Below are 28000 nucleotides of genomic sequence, written 5' to 3' on the forward strand. Positions count from 1 at the left end.
GCGCCGGCCTCCGGCTCCTCCTTTTCCGCCTTTTCCCTCCCCGGGATGTGATGTGATGTGAGCTCAGTGGCCGCGCCGCCTCCTTCCTCTTGTGTAATGCTTACCGGTTTCCCGTGCGGCGGTGGAGGCAGAGGAGCGGAGAGCGCTGGGGGCAAGCGCGGCCCTGGCCTCCCCCCACTCCCCGGCCGGACTCCCCGGGGCTAGCTGAGGAGAGGCGGTGAGTCGCCGTTGGCGCGGCGGGAAGGCTCGCGCGCTCTCCCTCACGCCTCGCCTCAGGCGGCGGGAAAGCGCCTGAGGTAAACGGCGCGAGGACCCACACGCCGTCCCTGCTGGGAGGAGGGACTTCGCTTTTGGGGGCCCCCCAGTGTCATGACGGGCCCCCTTTTATTGGGGGACCCTTCGTGAAGCCCTTCTTTTCTCTCCCCCGAATACGGCAAAGGGATGTTAAGGAGCAGGAAGTGTGTTTCTGAGGGAGGGAGGACGGGCGGACTGACGGGCTCATGGCTGACCGCTGGGCATGGCAAATAGAAATGTTGACCAGCGAGATGGTGCGTTGGCTTCGTCGACTTGAGTCTGAGACTCCACGGAGCGGGGTTTCCCAAACTTGGGTCGCCAGCTGGTTTTTTTTTTAGGACTACAACTCCCATCATCCCTGAACTACTGGTCCTGCTAGCTAAGGATGATGGGAGTTGTAGTCCAAGTCCAAAAACAGTTTGGGAAACTGCTCCAAAAGAGTGAGGGAGTGTGTGTGTGTGTGTGTGTGTACAGTGCTGCTCCCCCCCCCAAAAAAATGTTTAGGGGTACTCTCATTTTGACTCGAGAAAAAAAATCACCCTTTTGTAGTTCAAATTGGGAAAAATAAATACTGGATAAATAATGGACAAAAGTACTGTACAAAGATTCACAAAATATTTAGGGGTCTGCGTCCCCACAGAAAAAAGCGCTCTGTCTCTCTCTGTGTGTGTATACACACACACACACACACACACACACACAGAGGGTGAGTCCTTTAAACGAGGCCCCGTGGATACAGAGTACACATGTTCCATGGGGTCTCTTTTAAAAGACACCCTGTATATGTGTGTATAATAAAATTGTATATATGTGTGTTTGGACTATATATATATATATATCCTATATAATAATGTCCAAGATGTCCCTGCGTCCAAGCTGTCCCGTGTGTCCCTGGGTCACTGCGCATGTGCCCCAGGGATACAGGGATTGGACAGCAGAGACTGCGCGCGCGCACTCTCCCCCCCCGCCTCCTCCAACCGCCGCTCCTGCCGGACACCGCCTCACTGCAGGGCACGTCAGGGAAGCGAGGGTGGAGGCCGGTGAAGGCCTCCTCACAACCCTCCCTGGCCGTGAGGAGCGGCGGTTGGAGGAGGCAGGAGGGGGGAGAGTGTGCGCGTCCTTCCTGTCGGCAGCTGGGGGAGAGGAACGGAGGAGGAGAACGCAGTGCTTTCTCCTCCTCCGTTCCTGTCCCCCTGCCGCCAACAGCAAGGACAGGTCCCAGGGTTCGGAGAAGCGCTGCGCAAGCGCTTCTCCGAACCCTGGGATGTCTGCTTGCTGTCGGCGGCTGCGGGAGAGGAACGGAGGAGGAGAACGCAGCGCTTTCTCCTCCTCCGTTCCTGTCCCCCTGCCGCCAACAGCAAGGACAGGTCCCAGGGTTCGGAGAAGCGCTGCGCAAGCGCTTCTCCGAACCCTGGGATGTCTGCTTGCTGTCGGCGGCTGCGGGAGAGGAACGGAGGAGGAGAACGCAGCGCTTTCTCCTCCTCCGTTTCTGTCCCCCTGCCGCCAACAGCAAGGACAGGTCCCAGGGTTCGGAGAAGCGCTGCGCAAGCGCTTCTCCGAACCCTGGGATGTCTGCTTGCTGTCGGCGGCTGCGGGAGAGGAACGGAGGAGGAGAACGCAGCGCTTTCTCCTCCTCCGTTTCTGTCCCCCTGCCGCCAACAGCAAGGACAGGTCCCAGGGTTCGGAGAAGCGCTGCGCAAGCGCTTCTCCGAACCCTGGGATGTCTGCTTGCTGTCGGCGGCTGCGGGAGAGGAACGGAGGAGGAGAACGCAGCGCTTTCTCCTCCTCCGTTCCTGTCCCCCTGCCGCCAACAGCAAGTACAGGTCCCAGGGTTCGGAGAAGCGCTGCGCAAGCGCTTCTCCGAACCCTGGGATGTCTGCTTGCTGTCGGCGGCTGCGGGAGAGGAACGGAGGAGGAGAACGCAGCGCTTTCTCCTCCTCCGTTTCTGTCCCCCTGCCGCCAACAGCAAGGACAGGTCCCAGGGTTCGGAGAAGCGCTGCACAAGCGCCTCTCCGAACTCCAGGATGTTCTAGCGCCCGTTATTAAACGGGCTGAAATACACTAGTATATATATATATATATATATATATATATATATATACAGGTGAAACTCAGAAAATTAGAATATTGTCGAAAAGTGCTTTTATTTCAGTAGTACAACTTTAAAGGTGAAACCAATATATGAGATAGATGCATGACATGCAAAGCAAGATATGTCAAGCCTTTATTTGTTGTAATTATTTGTCGTTAGGCGGGTCGATTATGAAAGGAATGTAATTAATGAAATGTAATAGCGATGTTTATTTTTGTATTATTGTAACTTTTTGTTTTATTACTGTGGAATTTCCAAAAGAAAGCATTTGTAAAAATTAAAAAATAAAATAAAATAATAAGTTGCATTACTGAAATAAATGCACTTTTCGACGATGTTCTAATTTTCCGAGTTTCACCTGTATGTATAATAAAATCTTCCAAGATGAATCTTAGAAGGAAACTGAGGGAAGAGGTGTAAAGTTAAAAGGCGGGAGAGGTGCGAAATGCTGTGGTAGAAATTGGCCATGGCTTGCCGTGGGAATGTTTCGAGGAGGCTGCTTGGGAAAGCTGTACCTTTGCACAGGCTGTTCCTTCCAAATATTCTTAGACTGACTACAATTCCCATCAGCCCCAGCGAGCATGGCCCCATGGTCAGGCACGATGGGAGTTGTAGTCCAGCAGCATCTTGGCAGGCACCGGTTCAGAAAAGGCTGCCCTATTAAATATTCTGTGTTAAGGGAAGTGGGAGCCTTTGGGTTATTAAATGCTGTGATCTCAGACACATTGTGAAAAATGGGAACATAAGGGGACATAAGAGCCTCAGGTGACTCGATGGGTCAGTGCGTCTGGTGTTTTGAGGTTGGTGTTTTGAGCACATCCAGGGATGACTGCAGGCAGGATTCCTGCATTGCAGGGGGTTGGACTAGATGACGGCCCCTTCCAGCTCTGCAGTCCTATCACCCACCTAGTCCAGCATCCTGTTCTTCCAGTGGCCAACCAGAGTCCTATAAGAAGCCCAAAAGCAGGATCTGAGTGCAATAGCACTCTTCCCACTTGTGATTTCTAGCAACTGGGCTCTATATTGACTTGCCATCCCGTTCTACACTTTCTAATTGGTATTTTACATCACACTGGTGCATGTATGGACTCAGTTTAATAATATTAATAAAACAAGACATTAACAAACCTATTTGGCTCTATTTTAAATATTTATAAAATATTTAAAATAGAGCCACTTAAAATTTCAAAATGAAATGATGTATTGTGTGTCGTTTGTGAAGAGCAACGCAGTTGAGATGAACAAATCGTTCTCTTGTGTTTTTTTTTAGGCAGAGTCGTGAGGAAGAACTAAAGGTCTGCCATGGGGAACCAGCTGGCTGGTATTGCCCCTTCTCAGATCCTCTCCGTTGACAGCTATTTCTCAGACATCCATGACTTTGAATATGACAAAAGCTTGGGCAGTACTCGGTTTTTTAAAGTTGCCCGAGCCAAGCACAGAGAAGGTCTGGTGGTTGTCAAGGTGTTTGCCATTCAAGATCCAACTTTACCGTTAACTAGTTACAAGCAGGAGCTGGAGGAGCTGAAAATAAGGTTGAATTCTGCGCAAAACTGTCTTCCCTTCCAGAAGGCCACATTATCTGAGAAAGCAGCCATGCTTTTCAGGCAGTACGTACGAGATAATCTCTATGACCGTATTAGTACTCGTCCGTTCCTAAACAACATTGAGAAACGGTGGATAGCCTTCCAGATCTTGACTGCAGTGGATCAAGCACACAGGTCTGGGGTCCGTCACGGGGACATCAAAACTGAAAATGTCATGGTGACCAGCTGGAACTGGGTCCTTCTAACAGATTTTGCTAGTTTTAAACCAACCTACCTTCCTGAAGACAACCCTGCTGATTTCAATTATTTCTTTGATACATCAAGAAGGAGGACTTGCTACATTGCTCCAGAGCGCTTTGTTGATGGCAGCATATTTGCAACGGAACTGGAGAATATGAGAGATCCTTCCACACCCCTGGTGGACTTGGCTAACAGTAATCAACGAAGCAGGGGGGAACTGAAGCGTGCAATGGACATCTTTTCTGCAGGTACTTTAAAGTGATCAAGTAAACGATGTGTATAAGCTGTGCGTGCCTTCATAGAAAGTGTTGCTTTCTGATTTCTGGGGGAGGAGTGGGGAACTTAGTGCTATCTTGTGATGAACTAAAACCATCAACCTTTTCCAGATGCAATGTATGAGATACAGTATAGAACTACAGTGGTACCTTGGTTCTCAAACTTAATGTGTTCTAGCAGTCCGTCCCAAAACCAAAGCGTTCCAAAACCAAGGCGTGCTTTCCCATAGAAGGTATTGGAAAATGGATCAATCCATTCCAGACTTTTAAAAACAACCCCTAAAACAGCAACTTAACAAGAATTTTACTATCTAACGAGAGCACTGATCCATAAAATGAAAGCAATAAGCAATGTACTGCAGTCACACAATCACTCAATCGGTAGCTGAACTGGGTTCCACACAGTCACAAAAACAAACAAAAAGAGTCACAAAAACAAAAATGCAAAATAAATAGCAAAAACAGACAGACTTCAGCGTAACACTCAAAACGGAGGTGTGGCACTCAAATTGGAAGCGTAACACTCAAAACGGAACATGTTTGGCTTTTGAAAAATGTTTGCAAACTGGAACACTTACTTCCAGGTTTGCAGTGTTTGGGTTCCAAGGTGTTTGAGTACCAAGGTGTTTGAGTACAAGTTTTACTTCACAGTCACATTAGTCTGCATGATAATTCTTAGCATTCCCTGTGAATTCTCTTCTTGTGATTAGCAAAGTATAATGTTTAGCAGGAGGCTTGCAAACAATTAAGCCCCACATTTGTCCAGCCAAAGTATATATTAAAAAAATAACATATAGTACATCTCTCCTGTAATCATACCCCTTCAGAATGTAATGGGAAAATGCATCATTGAAAGCTTCGTGTAAAATCATAATAAAATCATTGCACATAGAAAATTAGCAAGTAAGTATTAAGCGTCCTAGCTTAGCCTTCTCCCCAGTATGCTAGTTTTCCCCATTTAGAATGGTGTTGTTTGTTTGTTTGTTTGCTTCCTTTAAAAAAAAAAAACAAGCATGCCATTCTCTCGTCTGTGTTCTGATATGGTACTGTCCCAGGAGACTTACTCTAATTTCTGTAGTTGTGAAGTACACTGAATAACAGTAGCATCTCTGTATTTTAATGGTGATTCATACTGGGCTAATTTCTATGCCTCTGAGAGTGCTTCCAGATGTGGGCTTAATATTACAAAAAGGCTATTGAGACATTGCAAATAGGTCATTGTAACTTGCTGGATTTCCCCTTTTCTGGAAAATCCTGGTTAAAGGTGGGGGGAGGAAATATGGAGCGGTATTTTGATGTCAATAGCATTGTTTTGCATCCATAATGAACACCATTCCCCAATAAACACCTGTCTGGAAGCAATCTGAAAGCACTTCCTGGTGTCAGATCCATGTGGCTACTGGGGTCTCTGCATTAAGCCTGTGGGCTGTAGTGGGAGGATTAGTCACATGAGTTAGCCCCAGATACATTAGCGAAATTGTAAAACATGCTCACAATAAACCTTATAATTTCATGATCCACAATATTTTTTTTTTTATTGGCGTCAATGTCTTCTTACTATTTAGAGGCCAGACGTCTTGCCCTGGTGCTGACAGTTATTTGCACTTCTGTCATTCTTCCTATGTGATGTGAATCTATATGCAGGTTTGGGGGCTTCATCATGTTGGGCAGCCCTTGATCGTTTCTGCTTCAGGAAACAATGGTAGTTACCTTAGTTGAGAAATCCTACAGTCAACTGGACAGAGAAACTAACTCCAGGCACATCTAGAGAAGAACAGCTTATTTTCATACTTTATTTCCTTTTTCAATAAACAGTATTTGGTGGGACCTTTTCTGCCTAGCTGTCAGTGCATGATGTGGGTTCATATTGTGTTCTGAATACAGCCAACTGGTAATATATAGTCTCGCTAATTCAGTAGCAGGAAATATGGATGCCAACAGGTGCTGAATGCTCCTTTTCTCCTGGCTGTAAAGGCTAATCTACAATTTTGAACTCCACATAGAATTCTGTCTACATTGCAGCCCTAGTCATATTGTTTTGGGCCTCTGATCATCTCTTGTAGGTGTGTGGGTGTGTGAAATGCACATCTTCAGGCCTGCATGTATTCTTACTGGTTTTCAGTGATGGTTTCCAAGATCATTTGAACATCAGAGGAAAAAAAAGATGTGGTTGATACTCCTTTCCCACCCAATTTGATGGGGTTTCTATTTCTTTTAGAAGCAGTAGGGTTAGGAAAAGCAAGTTCCTGTGCTGCAAGCTGAAGTCTTCATCAGTCTCCTGATGTCAGTTTTTGGGGTGCAGGATTATTTTTTCTGTATTGGTAACTAGAGCACTGAGGGCTGGAAGTTGAACTATAGAGGTGGAGAAAAGTGATGTCTTCTTAAATGCTGGAACTTGAGAAGGAAAGTGTGGCCAACTGGAAAGTGACATCATCTCCATCTTTTATAGTCTTTGGTTATGAGCAGGCAAAACAAGAGATGTCTACCAAATAATTCTCAGGAAGCTGTTCTGTATTTTCCAGGTTGCGTAATAGCTGAGCTCTTTACAGAAGGTGTACCTCTGTTTGACTTGTCACAGCTTTTGGCGTATAGAAATGGCCTCTTTTCCCCTGAACAAGTCCTGAATAAAATTGAAGACCGGAGTATTAGAGAACTGGTAAATAATTCCACTCTATTTACAGTGGCTTATTGCATTTTCCATACCTACTTTAATAATAAAGCATTGCCTCCACCTTGCTCTTTTTGCTCTCTTTTATCTGAAGGTTACCCAGATGATCCACTGTGAACCAGAAAAACGTTTAGCAGCTGAAGACTACTTGAAACAACAACGTAACAATGCATTTCCTGAAATATTTTATACTTTCCTCCAGCCTTACATGGCACAGTTTGCCAAGGAAACCTTTGTATCTGCAGATGAGCGCATCCTCGTTATACGTAAAGATCTGGACAATATTATCCATAATCTCTGTGGGCATGACCAAACCGAAAAAGCTGAAGGAGAGACAAAGGAAAATGGGCTGGTCATTTTGGTGTCGGTGATAACGTCATGCCTTCAGACCCTCAAATACTGTGATTCAAAGCTGGCTGCTTTGGAACTGATTCTCCAGTTGGCACCCAGATTAAGTGTGGAAATTCTGCTGGATCGTATCACGCCTTATCTCTTGCATTTCAGCAATGACTCTGTGCCCAGAGTGAGGGCAGAAGCCGTTAGGACGCTCACTAAAGTTCTTGCTCTAGTCAAAGAAGTACCACGTAATGATATCAATATCTACCCAGAATACATATTGCCAGGTATTGCACATTTGGCCCAAGATGAAGCCACTATTGTCCGACTGGCTTATGCTGGTAAGAGGGGAGATGGGGGGCATTGGGGAAGGATTTCTTTGATGTCATTGCATTTCTTTTTTTAAATCACAGAGCTGGAATAAAGAGGGAAGTGTGTGCAAATGTAGATTTTTATTTAGTGCTGAATTTATTTTTCCTTGTATGAGAATTTGAGGGATTAAAAGAAATTCTCAGAATGACCTATTGTGTCTAAATTAAATAAATAGGCCAGAATGTCAATGGCAAAAACATGTTTGGGTCCTCCCATCTGCCCGTCTTACTGCTCTAAAAATAACAAACCAACCCTGAGTGTGACCTGTTACTTGTGCTTCTGACACAAGAATGCCAGAATGATCATTGGTTTTTTGGATCTGAAACAAGTTTGTGTAGTCCTGCATTCTGTTTGCGCCAGTAGTCAGTGAGGGGTCTCTTGGACCTCACACACAGAATGTGATGGTAGTGCTGAGGTCCATATGGCACAGACATGAAATGGGCATCATTGGTGGCTCTTGCCCATGCCCTGCCTCCGCCCCCCCCAAAAAACTGTTAAAGGAAGCAATTTTGCAAAGTTCAAGCTTGGTTTTCTATGTCTAGGGGTAAGCCAGTATAAGATGCTGTTATTCTGAGTCACTTCACATTTTAATCACATATCACCTGTGCTTAAAACTATTACCACTGTTTCTGTTGTTGTTGTTTTTTATTAAAAAAATGGATTATCTGTCTCTCACATCCCACTCTAATATTTGCAGAAAACATAGCACTGTTGGCAGAAACTGCTCTGAGATTCCTAGAGCTTGTCCAATTAAAAAACTTGAACATGGAGAATGAACCAAATAGTGAAGAAATGGATGGTGCAACACATCCAAGTGAAAATTATGATACTGGTAATGTATCTTTCACTTTCCTTTACTTAGAGCATGCTCATATGAATACTTATTTGGGAGTAAGCCCAATTGGATGTAGTGGTTGTTGTGTCCAAATAAACATGCATATACTCAAGAGACTGTTAATTTTTTCATCTTTATGGTTCAGATTCCAGAAGGATGCTGAGAACTTCCGCTTCTTGAGAGCTACAGTAGGGATTTAAGATAATCTCCCAATTCTTAATGAGAAAGAGGCACCAAAAGACCAGACCTTTATCTAGTCCTTCAGGAAATCAGATGTGATCATCCTAGCAAGAAATTATGACTTAAGGATAGCCATCACCCTTCTTGGCATTTTAAAGCTCTGTGGAACTTGACAGAGCACAGAGAAAACATTGTCCTACAAGGCAGCCTAAAATAGCTGCTCAAAGAAGATAAAATATTTTAAATAAATAGAGTTTTGCAAGTAAAGCAAAATTGGGGAACATGAGGCACAGGGAGTGGATTCAGCCATCCAGGCCTCTCTAAGTGGCCTTTGGGACTCTCTCCAGGCCACACCACTCCCATTCCCCTGCTTTGTGCCCTTATGAAGCTCTTTTGCCTGCTCAGAGTGGCAGAGTGACCTTTATCTGTGATAATCCCTCTTGTTTGCTTGGATGGCTAGATGTGTGTTGATTTGGGGAGGTAGAAATCTCCAGCAGTTGTGTGTCTGGAATATAGCATACTGTACAAAGTTAAGAGTCATATCAGTTTTTCCACCAACCTTTGCCTCTGGCCTCATCCACCACTGGCACATAGCTGCCAAGTTTTCCCTTTTCTCACGAGGAAGCCTATTCAGCATAATGGAATTTCCCTTAAAAAAAGGGAGAACTTGGCAGCTATGCACTGGCATGCATCCCTGGAAGGTTGCTGATGAGGTAATGTAGCCGTCTTGCTAGTTGAAGTTCCTCATCCCTAAAGTAGAGCCTTCCATATTCCCTATAGCATTAAGGAGATCACTCCAATGGGTGTAAGTGCACAGGTATATCCTCAACACTGAACTGCATGAGGAAAGTAATGTTTGCAGAGTGAACTTTAGGCTCTGTGCAGCAGGTACCTCTAAAGAAGAGTTGCTTCCTAGTTTCTAAAATCTAAGGTATTTCATTGAGCAAATAGTCAGGGAGACTTTTAGTTGTTCCTTCAGTTTCAATGTTGCACATCTACTCTAAACCCCTCACTCCAAGGCTACACAAAGCTACCCGCAAGAGGTTCCTCTCCTGATCAAAATGTTTTTCTACCCACAATTGCATGCTGGTCCTGCTTCTGCTCATTCTCTCTTTCTCTGTTCTGTCCACCATTCCTTCCCCTGCTATCTGAAGGGCAGTCTTTTATCCTGCTCCACAAGCTGCAGCAGGCCCTGAGTAACCTTTGAAGTTATAGGAATGGCCAGAAAATTGAATTTCTTGGGCGTTGTTAACATAGTGCTTTTTCTGCATATTTGCTGATCTACTTACACATGTAACCACATACATGATTCCTTCAGAAGCAGTGACATTGTCAGTGCAGCAAATTGATCACCATAACACATCCAGTTTAGAACAAGGAAGCATAGAAACTCTATGTGAGTGTTGCAGTTCATGTGGGGCTGTGACTGCGCCCTGATGTGTACGCTGTGGGCCCAACTGTTTAGGAGACTTGGATTTCATATGCTCTGACAGCTTACTTACCATACAGTGGAACCTCGGTTTATGAACACCTCGGTTTATGAATTTTCGGTTTATGAACGCCGCGGACCCATCTGGAACGGATTAATTCACTTTCCATTACTTTTAATGGGAAAGTTCGCTTCAGTTTATGAACGCTTCAGTTTATGAACAGACTTCCGGAACCAATTACACCCATGTTTCAGTTTATGAACGCTTCAGTTTAAGTACTTTGCGGACCCTTCTGGAACAGATTAATCCACTTTCCATTACTTTCAATGGGAAAGTTCGCTTCAGTTTATGAACGGTTACTCCGCGGACCGTCTGGAACGGATTAATCCACTTTCCATTACTTTCAATGGGAAAGTTCGCTTCAGTTTATGAACGCTTCAGTTTATGAACAGACTTCCGGAACCAATTGTGTTCATAAACCGAGGTACCACTGTATTGCTGTGGTGGCCAGTATTTTTAGCAAATGTGCCACAGGTGAAGTTGAAATTATGAGACAGAGAACTGCTTGTTAAAGTATATATACACCCCCAGTGCCTTGATACATCCACCACTCTTTATAGAGCTGGAGAGCAGGAATCTCACATGCAACACTGAACAGGCAGGCTGAGTCCACTTGGGTACCCATGCCATGGTTTGACCACCATGGCCTATTGGTGTTCTATATATGAGTGTGTGTGTGTTTTAAAAATATATATTAAATAATACAAAAATAATGACCAACAAAAGGAGGGTTTCCTGAGTGCAAATAATACATCACAAGGATGTCACATCTGGTTTTTCCTTAACACTTTTTATGGTCCTTCTTTGTAGAGCTTCAGGCCTTGCATGAAATGGTCCAACAGAAAGTTGTCACTTTGTTGAGTGACCCAGAAAACATTGTGAAGCAGACGCTGATGGAAAATGGAATAACTCGCCTTTGTGTCTTTTTTGGTCGTCAAAAAGCCAATGATGTTCTCCTCTCCCATATGATCACCTTTCTCAACGATAAAAATGACTGGCATTTACGAGGAGCATTTTTTGACAGCATAGTGGGTATGTGCTTGACAACAAATACCAGCTTTTTATCCTGAGGTCACTGTTGGGCTGATAGCTTTATTAGGACCAACCCAAAAGTCACAGAAATGTGGTAAGCTTTCAAGTTTTCCAGAATTGTTCATCAGATGAGATGTTATACAAAGCAAGGGGTAGTGGGTGCAGGATTCCTTTTATGTGCAGATTGATAGAATGAATGAGTTTAAGCACAAGGAAGGAACACAGTCCCTCAAGCCTGTCACAGAAGACACTTTAACCTCAAAGCCAACATTTAGGAGATTTTTTATTAAGAGACAAGGGTGGTATTTTAAGTAAATAAACCTAGTTGCATCAGCCTATTACTCGCAGGCAAGGTCACCCCAAGTGAAGAAGCAACATGTACGGTGAAGGAGGCAGGCAAGTTTTATACTATGCTTTGGGCACAGTGGTGACCTTGGTTTAGATGCCTTGGGTAGGAATTGTCTTTACAGATATCCATCTTCCCACACAGCTCTGGATTGGCTATACAAAGCATTCCCTGCTTTGTATAATACCTTGCCTGATGAAAACTGCCGGAGAATTTGAAAATTTGCCACATTTTTGTAAACTTAATGGTTGATCCTCATAAATGTATTTTCCAACTGTGGAATTCATAGTTTTTTCTTGGGGACTAGCACAACTACCTTTTGCTTTTTATAAGCAGATTTTCAGTGTATGAAATGAGGGTCTGTTTGTTTCTAATTGGAGGATTAAGAGGGTTTCAATTGCTTATAAGACTAATTGTCTGTGTTTGAGTGGCAGTGCTCCCCAACCTGGTCCCCTCCAGGTGTTTTGGACTACAACTCCCACCAGCCCCAGCCAGCAAAGCCAGTAGTCAGGGATGATGAAACATCCAAAACATCTGTGGGGCACAGGTTGAGGAAGGGTTGACTAAGGACTAAGCCTAAGGTATGACAAACAAATTGGCTCTCGAATGCCGAAAACCTGGAAGTCAGTGTTCTGGTTTGTGAACATTTTTCGGAAGCTGAATGTCTGTTTCGGCTGTTGGCATTGTTTCTGGGGTCAATCAGCCAATCGGAAGCCACACCTTGGTTTGCGAATGTTTTGTAAGTCGAACCGACTTCCAGAACGGATTGAGTTCAAGAACCAAGATACCGCTGTATTTAATGGTGGAAAATAATTTTTAAGATGAGACCTGATGATTAAAAGCACTGAAGCTCATGGGTAGCTCAAATTGAACCCTACTTATTTGAGTTTTTCCCTTTTTCAGGATTGCATGGGTTAAACCTGCTTGCATGTGATATTTCTACTTGCTTTAGCTTTAAGGAATTGTAATTTGTGTTTTATTCTGCCTTGATTACAGGTGTCGCTGCTTATGTTGGCTGGCAAAGCTCTTCAATTCTAAAGCCTCTGCTCCAGCAAGGGCTCAGTGATGCAGAAGAATTTGTCATATATAAGGCCCTCAATGCCCTTACCTGTATGTGCCAATTAGGACTTTTGCAGAAACCACATATCTATGAGTTTGCCTGTGATATTGGTAAGCCTGCTTCCCTAGCAGCAATTTTATACTTTTAACAATCCTTTGTATAGCATGTAGTTTATATTGCCAACTTCATTATCCAGAATATGACATCACTTAGTTATGAACTTCTAACCAGAATGACATTTAAGCAGTTGTCATTCAGTGTGTATTATGTTCTTGGCCTTCCCTTACACATTTTTACTCAGGAATGTTAGGACTTATTTCAAAGTGACTGTGTTTAGGATTGCAGCATTAGAAAGCTGAGAAACCTTTGTTGCCAGTTCTATACATGTTCTAGTTCACGTTACACAAACCATAGAGATCCGGAGTCCATTAAATGCCACATGAAGGACTTATCCACACTTCAATGACATGAGGAAATTAACAAAGACAACTGAGTCTCAACTTGGATTTGAACAGAATAATGTTTATTTGCAGTGTCCAAATGCTGTTTGGCAAGGCAACTAAAAATGGCTTTTTGGCTTGAAGTGACAAATGGAATGTCACAGACTAGCAAAATGGTTAGTTACTGCAAGGCTAAAGAGGTCTGCTCTCATGGGCATCCATGAAGATGAACAGGCTTGGAGAAGAAAAGCATGGAGCAGCCCCATGGGAGAGAGACTGAACAAATTGGGGCATTGACAGGTGCCAATTATAGGAACAGGGTTTCCTGGAGGAAGTGGTCTATGAGACAATGGATTATTCTGTTAAGGACACATTTAGGTGGAAAAAGATATTGAAAACTAGTCCACATAATGAGTCATTACATAACAAAATACATAGATGGTGAATTTCCTGGGACCACCTGAGTTAAACTTATTGAGTGTCATGTTATTTAAAAATGCTCATGCCTTTGCTGAAAGAAGTGAGCTTGGGAAATTTCAGGAAATGCAAAAAAGGGCATTTGATTTATTTTAACTGTAATAATACAGTTGCAGGTCAGAATAGAACAAAAGTCCAGGGTAGGTGTCTGCCATGAGGCAAGATCATAATGTGAACTTGATTTTGTATTATTTTATGTTGGATCCCCTTTGGAATTTAGTCTGAAGTGTGTGCGTGAGTGTGAACTTGTTCCTGTTTTTAGAATTTTAATTGCATGACTTACATCAATTAAAATCGGTTCCTCCCTTTTTGTTCATTTCCTTCTCTAGCACCATTCCTATGCCACCCTAATCTTTGGATACGCTACGGAGCAGTAGGATTTATAACTGTTGTAGCACAACATTTGAATATTGCTGATGTTTATTGCAAACTCATGCCTTACTTGCATCCTTTTATCACTCAGCCAATAATACAGGTAAGGAATTAACTGGATAAGCACCTTTCCTTCATTTGGAATTGCAGCATATGAAGGGCTTGAAAATAATTTAGCTTAATATCTTCATGCCTTGACTCTGAAAGCTTCGTTAGATATTAGGCTGATCAAGAAGGTGCTGCCGATGCCAGCATCTCAGTGGTGAACCCTCCCTACCTCTGCTGCAATTACTTGCCACGTGATGCAACAGCACAGGCATCCCCAAACTGCGGCCCTCCAGATGTTTTGGCCTACAACTCCCATGATCCCTAGCTAACAGGACCAGTGGTCAGGGATGATGGGGATTGTAGTCCAAAACATCTGGAGGGCCGAAGTTTGGGGATGACTGCAACAGCATCATGTGAATTTTGCTATCCCAGCCCAATTTCATTGGCTACTGCTGGTGGAGGTGAGAAAACTTGGAATATGGTGATCCCTAATGCATTTTAAGTACTCACAGATATTATTTCTGTAGGGACGGGGGATTTGTGACATGGATGCTTCCCCCCCAACCATGCAAAACACTGGCCAGTGCAATGTGTGACCCAGCTCTTGCTCATCATGCGTACAAACCCACCCTACCTAGGTTCTGTTGTGTAGCAAGCTGTTAGCAGGAACAAACAAAGCCATGCCAAAATTCATGCCAGGTCTGAGGAGCATTTTAATAAAATAGCCCAGATAGTTCAAACAGGCCCTGGGCAAATCCTGATTAGCTCTCAGCTTTCATTTCAGGGATGGGGCACCTGTGACCCTCCAGTTGTTGTGGAATTCCAGCTCCCACCATCCTTGTTCACTGACCATGCTGGCTGGGGCTGATGGGAGCCAGAGTCCAACAACCTATGGAGGGCTACAGATTCCTCTTTCCTGTATTAAATGCAAAGTGTACAGTTTTCATTCCTCGGATGATTGTTGCGAAGGAAGCCACAGTATGAATTGTGCAGCCTTTTACATGTTAAAAAGTGCTGCACAAATAACAAAAAGTAGTTTTATATTATCCAAAATAGCTCAAAATAGTCTGATATAAAAGAAGTAGATATTTGCAAAGTTTTTTTAAAGTACTCTTACCAGCCAAATCAGTCCCCTTACTTTCAAAACCTACCACTGAGGTCAGTGACTAGGCGTGACCTCCCGCTCATTCCCTCAAGAAGAAAAGTTCCTCAGTTGCATTTCTATGGCCATCTGATTACTTCCTTGTTCCCTGTCCTGAATTACAGATAGATAAAGAAATAGTCCTACTGAGCGTCCTCAAAGAGCCTGTAAGCCGTTCTATATTTGATTATGCTCTGCGTTCCAAGGACATAGGAAGCCTTTTCAGAACTCTACAACTTCGTCAGAAGAAAAGGAATGGAGCTCTTCCCGACTGCCCTCCCCCTGAAGATCCAGCAATTGTGCAGCTGTTAAAGAAGCTACTTTCTCAAGTATATTCTTACTGCTATAATGGTAGTGCTGAGAATCCACAATAAAGCAGGCACATGTATTGTTTCAGCATCTGTACTACATCAAAGTAGCACTTTGCCAGCAGCGCTGGAAATTTCTCCTGCACAAGCCCCATTGAAAGGAATCTGAGTTATGAAACAGCAATGGTGTCCTTTTACATTTCAGTGGGGCTTGTGCTTAAACGGAAGTTCTGTTTAGGAACCCATGGCTGTAGGAAGCTTATCAGATAGTCACCAAAACTATGTGGTTGGTCTTCGTCCCAGATTATTATGTTTTATTATTGATTCCTATTGAGTAAGAGCTCTCTCAGCATAAGATCTTGCATAGAACTCAAATTGGCTTGATTTCCCAAATGTTTTCGTATCTGAGCAGCCCACAACAGACCATCCAACATCCTGACCATTATTTGGGGAAGGGCCATAGCTCAGTGCCACAGTATCTGTTTTGCATGCCCCACTTTCAGTTCCTGGGATCTTTACATAGGCCTTGGAGTGCCTCTTGTCTAAAGAGACACCTGCAGAGCCAGAGCCAGCCAGTAATAGACTACTCAGCTAGATGGACCAATGGTCTGGCTCTGTATAAGGCAGTTTCCAATGTCCTATTTTAAAAAGGTGCCCTGTTATATTGTGGCAGCCAAAGCCACACATTTCTTTAGTTACAGTGTAAATATCCTGAACCCTCTTGAGCCCAATTGCCACATGTTAAAAACTGAAAATCTTTGCTCTGTCTTGATGAACTGTCTATTTTTTGTTTTCTTTTGGGGTAGGGAATGACTGAGGAAGAAGAAGACAAGCTGTTAGCCTTAAGAGACTTCATGCTGAAGTCTAACAAAGCGAAGGCCAACATAGTGGACCAGAGCCACCTTCATGACAGCACCCAGAAAGGAGTGATAGACTTGGCAGCTCTGGGTATAACTGGGAGACAAGTTGATCTTGTTAAAACTAAGCAGGAATCTGATGATAAACGCGGTTAGTATGGTCTTGTAATTTGCATTGTTGCATTTTTATAATTTTATATTGGAGGATTTTAAATGCTTATAGAAGATGTGGAAGAGTCCACTATCAACACATTCCAATGACATCTAGAATATCTGCTTACATTGAACTTTTCAGACTGAAGGGGGAAATTTAACATCTTGAGTTCACATACATATTTATTGTTTAGTGACGGCAACGTCGGGTGAAACATTGCAGATTTGAATGGGCCATCAAGCTTTCATGTAATGGAAGCAATTCACATATAACAAGTGATTGTGCTGGCTTATTGAGTGATATATAGGCCTGTGTGAATTAGTATTATATATGAGGATAGAGGTTCTGTACCAACCATGACTACAAGATATTCTCTCACAGCCTCCAGTCATGATTCTCCAATTGTCAATCCAGTTTCCTGCTAAACTAGTCACAATTTCCTTCTAAACTACTCAAATATATGTAAAATAGGAAAATGGACAGGTTTTTATAGCTTTGTATAGTTTAACTTTGGCAACAATATATGAAGCTGTAGTTTGTTGTAAAAAATGTGAAAATCATGTGAGTTGAAAGTGTCATAATAAGGAAACCCATTTTCAAGCTTGGTAGGCACAATATATTGAAATGAAGTTTCTGTGCATTTTGGCCTATTTGTCTAACTTGCCTTTGCGGATATAATTGGCTGTGTCTGTTCTAACTTTTAGATGTGTTTACATAATGGCCTAAAAAACAATCTTGGAGATCCATGATTCTTTCCCTACCACCACCACCCCAAACTTGGCATTCTAGAACAATTACTTCCTTAATGCTAAGGCCAGCATAACCTTGCAAAAAACCACAAGGTTCATTCACTGATCTGTATAAATTAAGATGACATGGGTCATCTGCAGAAATTAGGCTAAGCATTCTAAGTTTATTTCATCTGGTGATGGATTGAAACCTTTGCCCAAGTCATGTAGCAGCTGATTTATATGATCCAGCACTCAATTTCCCCCCTTTGACATTATGCCACAATAAACCAGGTTCAGTAACTCAAAACTCTGCTTATACAGCTAGAATTCTGTACATTTTGGTTGTTTTGTTATAAACAAAATCTTACGATGATCCTTCTTTTGGGTCTTGCTGACTTCAGCTAGAAAACACGTAAAACAAGATTCAAATGTAAATGAGGAATGGAAGAGTATGTTTGGCTCTTTGGAACCTTCTAACATGCCTCAGCCAATTAGCAAAGGCCACAGCCAAGCCACAGATCAAGAAGCCATTCAGAGTGGGAAATCTCTTCGGTCAGAGTCCTCTGCTGGCATTTGTGCTCCTTTGTCATCCTCACCACAGGTACTTCTGGGGATTTTTAAATTAGAGAGTTTTACCATAGAATTAGAAGAGCTGTCAATAGTTTTTAACATAGAGGAGTTTCTTTTTACCCTCAACACTCAACCATTTCTTTGAACAAAACAAGACTCTGGGGCTATTTTTAATACTATAAACTGCCCTGTGAACTCCAGCTGAAAGGCGGTATATAATGAATAAATAATACTTTTCAACAAGATTAATAGTCCTGAAACTACGACTTCTGAATTCAGCTTTTGATTTGGATGTTGTGGTGTGAATCAGATGTTGAAGTGAATTGGCAAGCCAATAGCCCACTAGTAAGATACAGAACTCTTGACTGACCTGTGTCTCGGGGTAAATGAACCTGTGAGTGGAATCAGTGGTCTCACCCCTGCTTGGTTAAGTTTACGGCTCCATAGAGCAGCTCAGAGTCTGCTCAAACAGTCAAAGTATTTTTTCATTAGGTTATCATTGGCATTTGTTGTTTTTATGTTTAATTTCCCCCAAATGCACTTCTTTTTGTTGTTGTCCCCCCCCTACCCCATGTAACGCTGAATCGACGTGTGTGTGTGTATACACATACACATATACATACACACATTTCATGCATCTGATAAAGCTTTTGTCATGATAAATGTGTTGGCATTTAAGGTACCACAAGACTCTCTGCTGGCTTTGCTACAGCAGACTAACACAGCTATCCTTCTGGAAGTTATATTTGAGGTCACCCCTAGACACCTTTTTCAGGGTGCCCTCAGCACCTGAGCTTTGCCTACTGGGGAGGTGGTTTTCTATGGTTGTGGTCTACCTGTGCCTCACTTTGCACCAACTTTTCTGTCTTTAAGGAGTCAGGCAAAATCTGTCTTGTTTACCTGGGCTTGCGGGTTGCTTGGGATCTGACTGGGAAAAAGCCGGGATATCAATAAATAAAATCAAACAAGCAGTAAATTAGTAAAATGGTAGTTTGAAGTACAGGCAGCGGCCGTTTCACACACATCTGATTGACGTGTGATCACGCACACCCGTGTCGCTGCCCACCTGGAAGTGGCCCAAATATGGGGCGGGGTGGGCTTGCGCATGCTCTGCCGACACGTGTGGGGATTGGGAATGGAACCCCAGTGCAAAATGGCCGCTGCCTGTAAAGCTGATTTCTGATGCAGAAGTTGGTTTTGAATTATAGAAGAGAGGATGTCGCCCTTTCCTTTGAAACATAAAACACGGGTTGCGTTTTCTAAACGTGAATACACAGCTGGGCTTATTCCTTTCAGGCAGCAGATGGAACCGTTGTGCAAGCCAGAAAACCAACCATACAAGTGTTAAGCAATATAGCTTCGCCTTCCACGTACCAGCTGCGCATTACTACTTGTAAAACAGAACTTCAGCAGCTGATACAGCAGAAACGTGAACAGTGCAACGCGGAAAGAATTGCCAAGCAGATGATGGAGAATGCAGAATGGGAGAGCAAGCCACCACCTCCAGGTAATACTTGCTATACTTTTAACATACGGCCAGAGCTGCTATGAGGGTAGCACCAAACTGTCCCCTTTTAGCCCTGCAAACACCAAAGTCTACTGGCATTGGGGGGGGGTGGATGGTTGTTTTTCTATTTATTGTGTCCTCTGAGGTCCAATTTGGCTGGTCTGCTTGCAAATAAAAAGAACATGTTAGCAGGATACCAGGTCTCTGTATTACAGGGGGAGACTTCACAAGTGGAGGAGGCTCCCTGCTTGCAGACAGGTCAGCCTCCAGCTTGGTGGGAGTGGAGGTAGTGCACTTGTTCCTGCTGTTCTGCTCTACTTATGAGTACAATGCCTGGATGGGGTCTTAGTGGCTTATAGTTTGAGGGGCTGGGAGCTGGGGGCACTGTCATACAGTGGTTCCGCTCCTTCCTCCTGGGCCGTGTTCAGAAAGTGGTGGTGGGGGATGAGTGTTCAGACCCCTGGGCTCTCACTTGTGGGGTCCCTCAGGGTTCTGTCCTCTCCCCCATGCTTTTCAACATCTACATGCAGCTTCTGGGAGAGATAATCAGGGGGCTGGGCTGGGTGTTCATCAGTATGCGGATGATACCCAGCTCTACCTCTCCTTCAAATCAGAAACAGTGAAGGTCCTGTGTGAGTGTCTGGAGGAGGTTGGAGGATGGATGGCGGCTAACAGATTGAGGTTGAATCCTGACAAGAGAGAAGTACTTTTTGGGGGGACAGGAGGCGGGCAGGTGTGGAGGACTCCCTGGTTTTGAATGGAGTAACTGTGGCCCTGAAGGACCAGGTGCGCAGCCTGGGAGCCATTTTGGACTCGCAGTTGTCTATGGAGGAACAGGTCAATTCTGTGTCCAGGGCAGCTGTTTACCAGCTCCATCTGGTACACAGGCTGAGACCCTATCTGCCTGTGGACTGTCTTGCCAGAGTGGTGCATGCTCTAGTTATCTCCCGCTTAGACTATTGCAATGCACTCTATGTAGGGCTACCTTTGAAGGTGACCCGGAAACTACAACTAATCCAGAATGTGGCAGCTAGACTGGTGACTGGGTGCGGCCGCCAAGACCACATAACACCAGTCTTGAAAGACCTAAATTGGCTCCCAGTACATTTCCGGGCACAATTCAAAGTGTTGGTGCTGACCTTTAAAGCCCTAAACGGCCTCGGTCCAGTATACCTGAAGGAGTGTCCGCATCATTCCACCCACACACTGAGGTCCAGCGCCAAGGGCCTTCTGGTGGTTCCATCGCTACGAGAAGCCAAGTTACAGGGAACCAGGCAGAGGGCCTTCTCGGTAATGGCACCTGCCCTGTGGAATGCCCTCCCACCAGATGTCAAAGAGAAAAACAACTACCAGACTTTTAGAAGACATCTGAAGGCAGCCCTGTTTAGGGAGGCTTTTAATGTTTAATAGATCACTGTGTTTTATTTTTCTGTTGGAAGTCGCCCAGAGTGGCTGGGAAAACCCAGCCAGATGGCGGGGTATAAATAATAAATTATTATTATTATTATTATTATTATTATTATTATTATTATTATTATCTTGCATTTCCTGTTCACTTTCAAATATATTACATGTTTATCCTGATCTAGTAATTGCTGATATATACAGTTGTCACAGTCTAGAGTCCCATGTGTGAGGCATTTTGCAAAAGGAACTCCTGCATGTGCTTGCTTCACCGCTGATATTAATGGGGGAAAAAATCTGCTGCTTTCCTTAGGATGGCATCCTAAAGGGCTTCTGGTTGCTCACCTTCATGAACATAAGTCTGCTGTGAACCGCATTAGAGTTTCTGATGAACATTCAATTTTTGCCACATGTTCAAATGACGGAACAGTGAAAATATGGAACAGTCAGAAAATGGAGGGCAAGACTACTACTACTAGGTAATGCATAACACCACAGGATGGCAGGATACTCATAAATAAAAAATAAATAAAATAAAAACTTTTGCACCAAAACAAGTACAGTATTTTGCTACCATCTGGGATATCAGGTTAAGAACACATGCTCACTATTTTTTATTCATTGACAATGGTGTTTGAAATCCTCTTGGATGTTACCGTTCAGATGTGTTACTAAAATAACAGAGCCCAGCATTTTAAAATTACATTTCCTTTGACTTCTTAGACCATCCCTTTATTCATTTATATTTATTACTTATCTTGCTCTATCTCTATCCACTTAGACTCTTCAGTGTTTAAACAGTGAATGAAGAGCTGAAGTAAAATAAATATCACATGGGCTCAGTGTGGCTTATAGCCATAGCTGTCGAGTTTTCCCTTTTCTCGCAAGGAAGCCTATTCAGCAAAAGGGAATTTCCCTTTAAAAAAGGGAGAACCTGACAGCTATGCTTATAGCACTGTCTGTTTAAACACCAATAGCTCTGTTCCCTAAGGTTTCACAATCTTGGGAATTAAATGGTCTGGGGGATAGGCTGAGTGGGGGCAAAACAAAACCAAACCTGTTTTTTAAAAGTGAATTGTTCATACCACAGCCAAAGCAACCATTAAAAAAAAATCAAAGGTCAATGCTTTCTGCAGACATGCTAAATGTCTATTGTTAAAGAGGTGCTGAAGAGTTAAGTGGGATGGATCACAATCTTTGCCCAGGAAGTAGTTGAATCTTCACTCCCACGCTTTGGAATGCTGTTCCTCTCCAGCAGCAACATAAATTAAGGAGCTGCAGAGTGGGATGTGCATATATAGGGACTCTGTAGCTGTTATTTCACATACCCATCCCTTCCAGATTAAAAAGGAAAAAGAAACAAAAATTCCAGAAAATAGTAGTCACTTATTCTCCTAACCAAATGAAGGACTACTGAACACATGCAGGGGCCAGTTGGGTTAAGACAAACCACTTTACTGAATGGAAGATACAACTCTTTGCTTACTATGTAAAATGTACTTGCTGTATCACTGTTAGTGTCCCCCCCAATTCAAATAATAAATATATTCCTATCCAATCATAACTCAGCTGATATTATATCAGGTGACGCAACTTGTAATTTCTCTCCCAAGTTGATGGAAAAGGGGATCTCTTAACAGAAAATATTCACTTTCCTAACAAAACTGCAAATTCCCAGGATTCTGTAGAACAAGCCATGATAGGAGATACATGTTAAATTTAGTTGTTTATTTGATATTTCATTGGACCTTATTGTTCAATTTGTGTATATTTTTAGAGTCTTAAAAGTCTTTGAACTATGTCCTTTCTGCTTCCTACGACAGGTCAATCTTGACATATTCCCGGATTGGAGGGCGTGTGATGACGCTTACATTTTGCCAGGGTTCTCATTACTTGGCTGTAGCTTCAGATAACGGAGCTATTCAACTTCTTGGGATTGAAGCTTCAAAACTACCCAAGTCTCCTAAGATCCATCCAATACAAAGCAGGTTTTTATCAATCATTTGATGCATCCCATTGGGTATCTGCTGTGCTCACTAGCAGGCTCATATTAGAAGCCTGAAATGGAATTATTATTTATTTATTTATTTATTTATTATTTATACCCCGCCCATCTGGCTCGGTTTCCCCAGCTACTCTGGGAGGGTTCCAACATAACATTAAAATACAATAATCTACTAAATGTTAAAAGCTTCCCTAAACAGGGCTGCCTTCAGATGTCTTCTAAAAGTCTGGTAGTTGTTTTTCTCTTTGGCATCTGGTGAGAGGTTGTTCCACAGGGCGGGTATAGTCTACTCTTGCCACCTCATTCTCCTGAATGTGTGTAGAGATGTAATTAGTAGCTTTAGTGCTACACCTCTGCCACACCTGAGTTCCTTCATTCAGATACTAAGTTTTTTGTGGGCATTGAGGAAGTTGGATACATACAGAGAACATTTTGTTCATGTTACACCGCCCTCTCCTTTTTCCTGCCAGGGAGGTCATTCTTTTCCAAGATTTGTGAGAGGGCTGAATGAATACTTGGGGCATGAATGATAAAACAAGTATCTGCTATAACTAGGTACAGAATCTCCATTCAGATCCAGAATTGGTAAAGGTAAAGGTAAAGGGATGACCGTTAGGTCCAGTCTGGGGTGCAGCGCTCATCTCGCTTTACTGGCTGAGGGAGCCGACATTTGTCTGCAGACAGTTTTTCCGGGTCATGTGGCCAGCATGACTAAGCTGCTTCTGGCGAGCCAGAGCAGCGCACAGAAACACTGTTTACCTTCCCGCCGGAGCAGTACCTATTTATCTACTTGCACTTTGACGTGCTTTCAAACTGCTAGGCTGGCAGGAGCTGGGACCAAGCAACGGGAGTTCACCCCATCGCGGGGATTCGAACTGCCAACCTTCTGATCGGCAAGCCCTAGGCTCTGTGGTTTAGACCACAGCGCCACCTGTGCCCTCCAGAATTAGTAGTTCCAGCCAAATATGCATCACCAAAAAGAGAGCACAGTGGAAGACTTTAGGCAAGAGAAGCAATCCTCAAGGGTGTGGACAATTTGAAGTCGTGACATTTCGATGAATGATATCCATCTTGTCATCTTCTTTACTCAGGTTTTTAGATCAGAAGGACGATGGCTGTGTAGTCGACATGCATCACTTCAATTCAGGAGCCCAGTCAGTGTTGGCTTACGCCACTGTGAATGGTTCCTTAGTGGGATGGGACCTGAGATCTTCTAATAATGCCTGGACATTAAAGCATGATTTACGGTTGGGACTTATAACCTCATTTGCTGTAGACATACATCAATGCTGGCTTTGTATTGGTAAGATGCATTTTGTGTTTCCCCCATTAAATGTATTTAGAATCACTGTATAAATAGAATTGCTCTTTGTGCAGGTCTTGTGGGGAATGACTGCAACATGCTTTCTTTCAAGAGGGGCAGTTTAGTTAGGTTGCTGGAGAGATGGGTGGATTTTGACTTCAACTGCATTTTCTGTTACGGATTTAATCTGGGCAAATCATGTCTTCTCGTTCTTGGTTTCCCAGTGAGTTGCTATGCAGGGCTGTTACAACGGGCAAGTGCACTAAATCTCTTTGCAAAAGATAAAAATTGTAAGTGATTAGCAGAAAGCAAAGATGTCTTTGAACCTTAGGCATACTGGTATATATATAATCAGGGCCAGTGGACATTGCTTAAAATGTCATTAACTGCAGTCTTAACCATGTCTACCCAGAAGTAAATATTGAATTATAGGGGCTTACTCCTTGGTCAGTAGGGCTAGGATTGCAGCTGATAAGTTTTTTTTTCTTTACCAGGTACAAGCAGTGGTACCATGGCATGCTGGGACATGAGATTTCAGTTACCCATCTCTAGCCATTCCCATCCTTCCAGAGCACGGATCAGACGCCTGCTTATGCATCCCCTTTCCCAGTCATGGGTGATTGCAGGTAGAGCTCACTCTCTTTCTCTCTTTATCAGAGCACTAGCAAAATGGCAGATGGCCATCCAACCTCTGCTTCAAAACCTCCAAGGAAGGAGAGTCTGCCACCTCTTACGGGATTCCGTTCCACTGTACTGTCAGGAAGTTCTTCCTTAAGTTTATTCGGAATAAGTGAGGGCATTCTCCAGGGGTTGCTAAGGGTCAGTCTTCACAAGCATCTATTTTAATGAGTGCTGTCAGCAGCCAAGTAACTCGTTTTCCTCATCCCTTTTTATATTGCTAGACTATAATGCAAGAAATAAACCCTAAGATGTAAGTCTGCCCCCATTCCTGCACTTTTGGTTTATAACTGTTGTCCATGGCTTTTCTGTAGCTGTTCAAGGCAATAATGAAGTCTCCATGTGGGATATGGAAACAGGTGACAGACGCTTCACATTATGGGCCAGCAATGCCCCACCTCTTTCAGAATTGCAGGTTTGTGATTGTAAAGTTTTGAGCAGAATAAAGCAGGCCTATGCAGTTTTCAGTCTTTTGGTGGATATTAAATGCCCATCATGCCAAAGTTTTATGTTTTCAGTTGAGAAGAGATGCATTATCTGTACACTGGGTTAAGCAAAATACATTTCGCCAATTCTGAAAGTGCTTCATTGGATTCCTGTGTATTTCTGGGTGCAATTCAAAGCACTGATATTAACTTATAAAGCCCTGCCTAGCTTGGGGCAAGTGTACTAAGTCCAGATAGTGGTACCAAACAAAATGATGTGGAATACTATGTAAGCTTTCAATTTCTCAGAACTCTTCATTAGGCGAGATAATACACGAAGCAGAAGTTGGGGCGATGATGCAGAGGGGATTTTAAAAAATAGCCTTAAGGTTTGCATTCAGACTCGGTCTGAAGATGTAGAGTACAGACTAAATAATTTAGATTGCAGGCTGAATTATATGCTTGCGGGCACTGAATTACACATAGGATTCTTGGATGAAGAGGCAGTTGCTGAGCCCCATTTTGAAACATAAAAGCCTGGCTATCACTCTGACCTGTCTCTGTTTTAGCCCATATTTGCTTACTTTAGGCTTGCCATATGTCCGGAATTTCCCGGACATATTTGGAATACTGTAGTCACAAGCAGTGTCCAGGGGGAAATCGGCTAAATGTATGGGAAAATCCTGACATATGGCAGCAGCCCTAGCTTACTTGGAAGTAAGTACCACTGTCTTCATTGGGGCTTACTCTTGAGAAAGTGTGCATAAGATTGCAACCATTCAAGCCTAAACACGTCTACTCAGGAGTAAGACCTGTGGAGACCAATGGGACTTACATACTTGTGAATAAGTGCAGGGTTGCAGCCTTAGTGTTTTTATCTACTACTGTTTCAATATTTTTATTTTGCTAAATGCTCAACAGCTGTTTTTATTCTCCCTGTATTGTATTGTGTTCTATTCTGAGGTTTCAATTTATTTCATAACTTGTAAATTGCCTTTGGTATTAAGCAAATACTGTAATTTGTGAATACAAAATTTAAAATGATTAATTTGATTTTTTTTATTAAAAAAACACCAATTGTTTATAGTTGTAATTTGAAGTTCAATGTCTTTCATTAGAAGCTACAGCTATGTGAAGGTGTTCAGGATTAGTGCCTCAATGACATGATTGTTAATTAAAATAACTCGGTTTTTAAAAGTTAGCATATTTTAACACCAGTTGTTGAAAAAAAACCTATTTTCCCACCCTTTAGCCTTCACCTCATAGTGTTCATGGAATATACTGTAGCCCAGCAGATGGAAATCCTATATTACTGACAGCAGGTTCAGACATGAAGATAAGGTAAAATCTAAGAAATGATTATATCTCACCACCACATAAGCTAGAGTTTCCTTTTCTGCATAAAAATCCCATATGAAGTTTTTTTTTTAAAAAAAAACAATCTTGTGAGGTTCAGATTTTCTTTGACTGACATATTGATTCAAACTGGTTGGTGGGAGGAGGGAACCTACCAGATTTAGTGTGTGTTCAACCAGTCTGTAGATGGGACATAAACTTCTCACTTTTCTGTAAACCTGCTTAATACCAAACTGTAAGGTTTTGAAACAGAAATATACTGCAAGTACCTTATAGAATAAAATTTTCCAGAAGCGTTGAGATTCAGGCTAGACAGGTCTGTGATGTGACCCTATACTGCTCTCCTTATGATAGCTACAATGTTGTTTTAAAGGCTGGAAGGATTCTAGTAAAATATTTTAGGTTTTATATTGTTGCCTTTGTTCTTTGCAGGTTCTGGGATTTAGCATACCCTGAGAGGTCCTACATTGTTGCTGGAAGTTCAAACAGCCCATCTGTGTCTTATTATAGGAAAATCATTGAAGGCACAGAAGTTGTTCAGGTATAGTTGCTCACAAGTCTCATTCCCAGACCTGGGAAAGTGGGAATTGTTCCACAGTCACTGCAGGTGGTAGGTATCTGTGAGCACATTCATATTCCGCATAGCAAACTCAACAGCTCTGGATTCACTATCAGTTTGGCATGTAACAAAATAAAGAGTACTTTTGTTGGGCTTAAAATAGGAAAGCACCTTTCAATAAAAACAGTTAAATACAAAGCAAAACAGGAAAGCACCTGAAACCGAAAGCATTTAGTCACCAGTGTTTCACCATTTCCCCTTTTCAACAGGAAATTCAAAACAAGCAGAAGGTGGGTCCCACGGATGAAACCCCTCGAAGGGGTCCCGAGTCTTTACCAGTTGGGCATCATGACATTATCACAGACATTGCTACTTTTCAGACAACTCAAGGATTTATAGTGACTGCATCACGAGATGGCATTGTCAAAGTGTGGAAGTAAAAGTTGCACTGACCTATAGGAACTGTAAATACAGGTAACAAAGAGAAACAGGACGGGATTGAGTCTCTTTTGAGGAATTGTTTCATGAACATAAAATGATGGATTGTAAAGCTCATGACGGTGACCAGTGGTCCTTTCAGAACCTGCCATTGTATTAAAGTAGAGTGACTCATGCAGCGTTTTTCTGAAACAACCAAGCAAATGCAGTTTAAAATGAAGACATCACGCTTAACTTCTGACCATGTTATTCTTCGGAACTCTAAAAGATGGTTTGTTATAACAAGAAGAAAGCTGTTACATCAACAATATTTATGTAAACTGACTTTGGTTTTTTATTTACTGAGCGAATGAGAAAGAAAGATAAAATTGTTGCACTTTTGTTCATGTCTATCCAAATCCCTGTATACCTAATAATGAAAAAATAAAAAGAGTTTGGATCATTCCTGTGTGCCAAAGCTGTG

The 28000-nt window shown here is 42.8% G+C and overlaps 1 protein-coding gene across 2 annotated transcripts; it reads left to right on the forward strand.

Annotated features, from left to right (window-relative positions):
• Positions 1-43: 43 nt before the first annotated feature.
• Positions 44-27981, forward strand: PIK3R4 (phosphoinositide-3-kinase regulatory subunit 4). 2 transcript variants are annotated; one of them, XM_035129499.3, is made up of 20 exons: positions 44-217; positions 3657-4418; positions 6968-7101; positions 7208-7790; positions 8519-8653; positions 11137-11358; positions 12701-12874; positions 14011-14156; positions 15368-15571; positions 16357-16558; positions 17694-17893; positions 19159-19369; positions 21087-21252; positions 22597-22761; positions 23870-24081; positions 24576-24707; positions 25074-25174; positions 26437-26525; positions 26973-27081; positions 27369-27981. In XM_035129499.3, the coding sequence occupies exons 2-20, from the start codon at positions 3689-3691 to the stop codon at positions 27537-27539; spliced, it is 4086 nt and encodes a 1361-aa protein (XP_034985390.1). In that variant the 5' UTR covers positions 44-217; positions 3657-3688; the 3' UTR covers positions 27540-27981. The 2 variants fall into 2 exon arrangements, with proteins under 2 accessions (XP_034985390.1, XP_034985391.1); XM_035129500.3 differs by having other exon boundaries at positions 48-296.
• The last annotated feature ends 19 nt before the right edge of the window (positions 27982-28000 follow it).

Source organism: Zootoca vivipara, chromosome 11 (assembly GCF_965207765.1).
Source record: "Zootoca vivipara chromosome 11, rZooViv2.hap1.1, whole genome shotgun sequence".
NCBI classification, from domain to species: Eukaryota; Metazoa; Chordata; class Lepidosauria; order Squamata; family Lacertidae; genus Zootoca; species Zootoca vivipara.

Excerpts from the sequence above, each read along its gene's own strand:
- PIK3R4 (XM_035129499.3), top strand. The coding sequence starts at position 3,689 with ATGGGGAACCAGCTGGCTGGTATTGCCCCTTCTCAGATCCTCTCCGTT. Across the intron at positions 14,157-15,367 it reads TCACTCAGCCAATAATACAG|ATAGATAAAGAAATAGTCCT; the intron begins GTAAGGAATTAA and ends CCTGAATTACAG. Across the intron at positions 16,559-17,693 it reads GGAATCTGATGATAAACGCG|CTAGAAAACACGTAAAACAA; the intron begins GTTAGTATGGTC and ends TGCTGACTTCAG.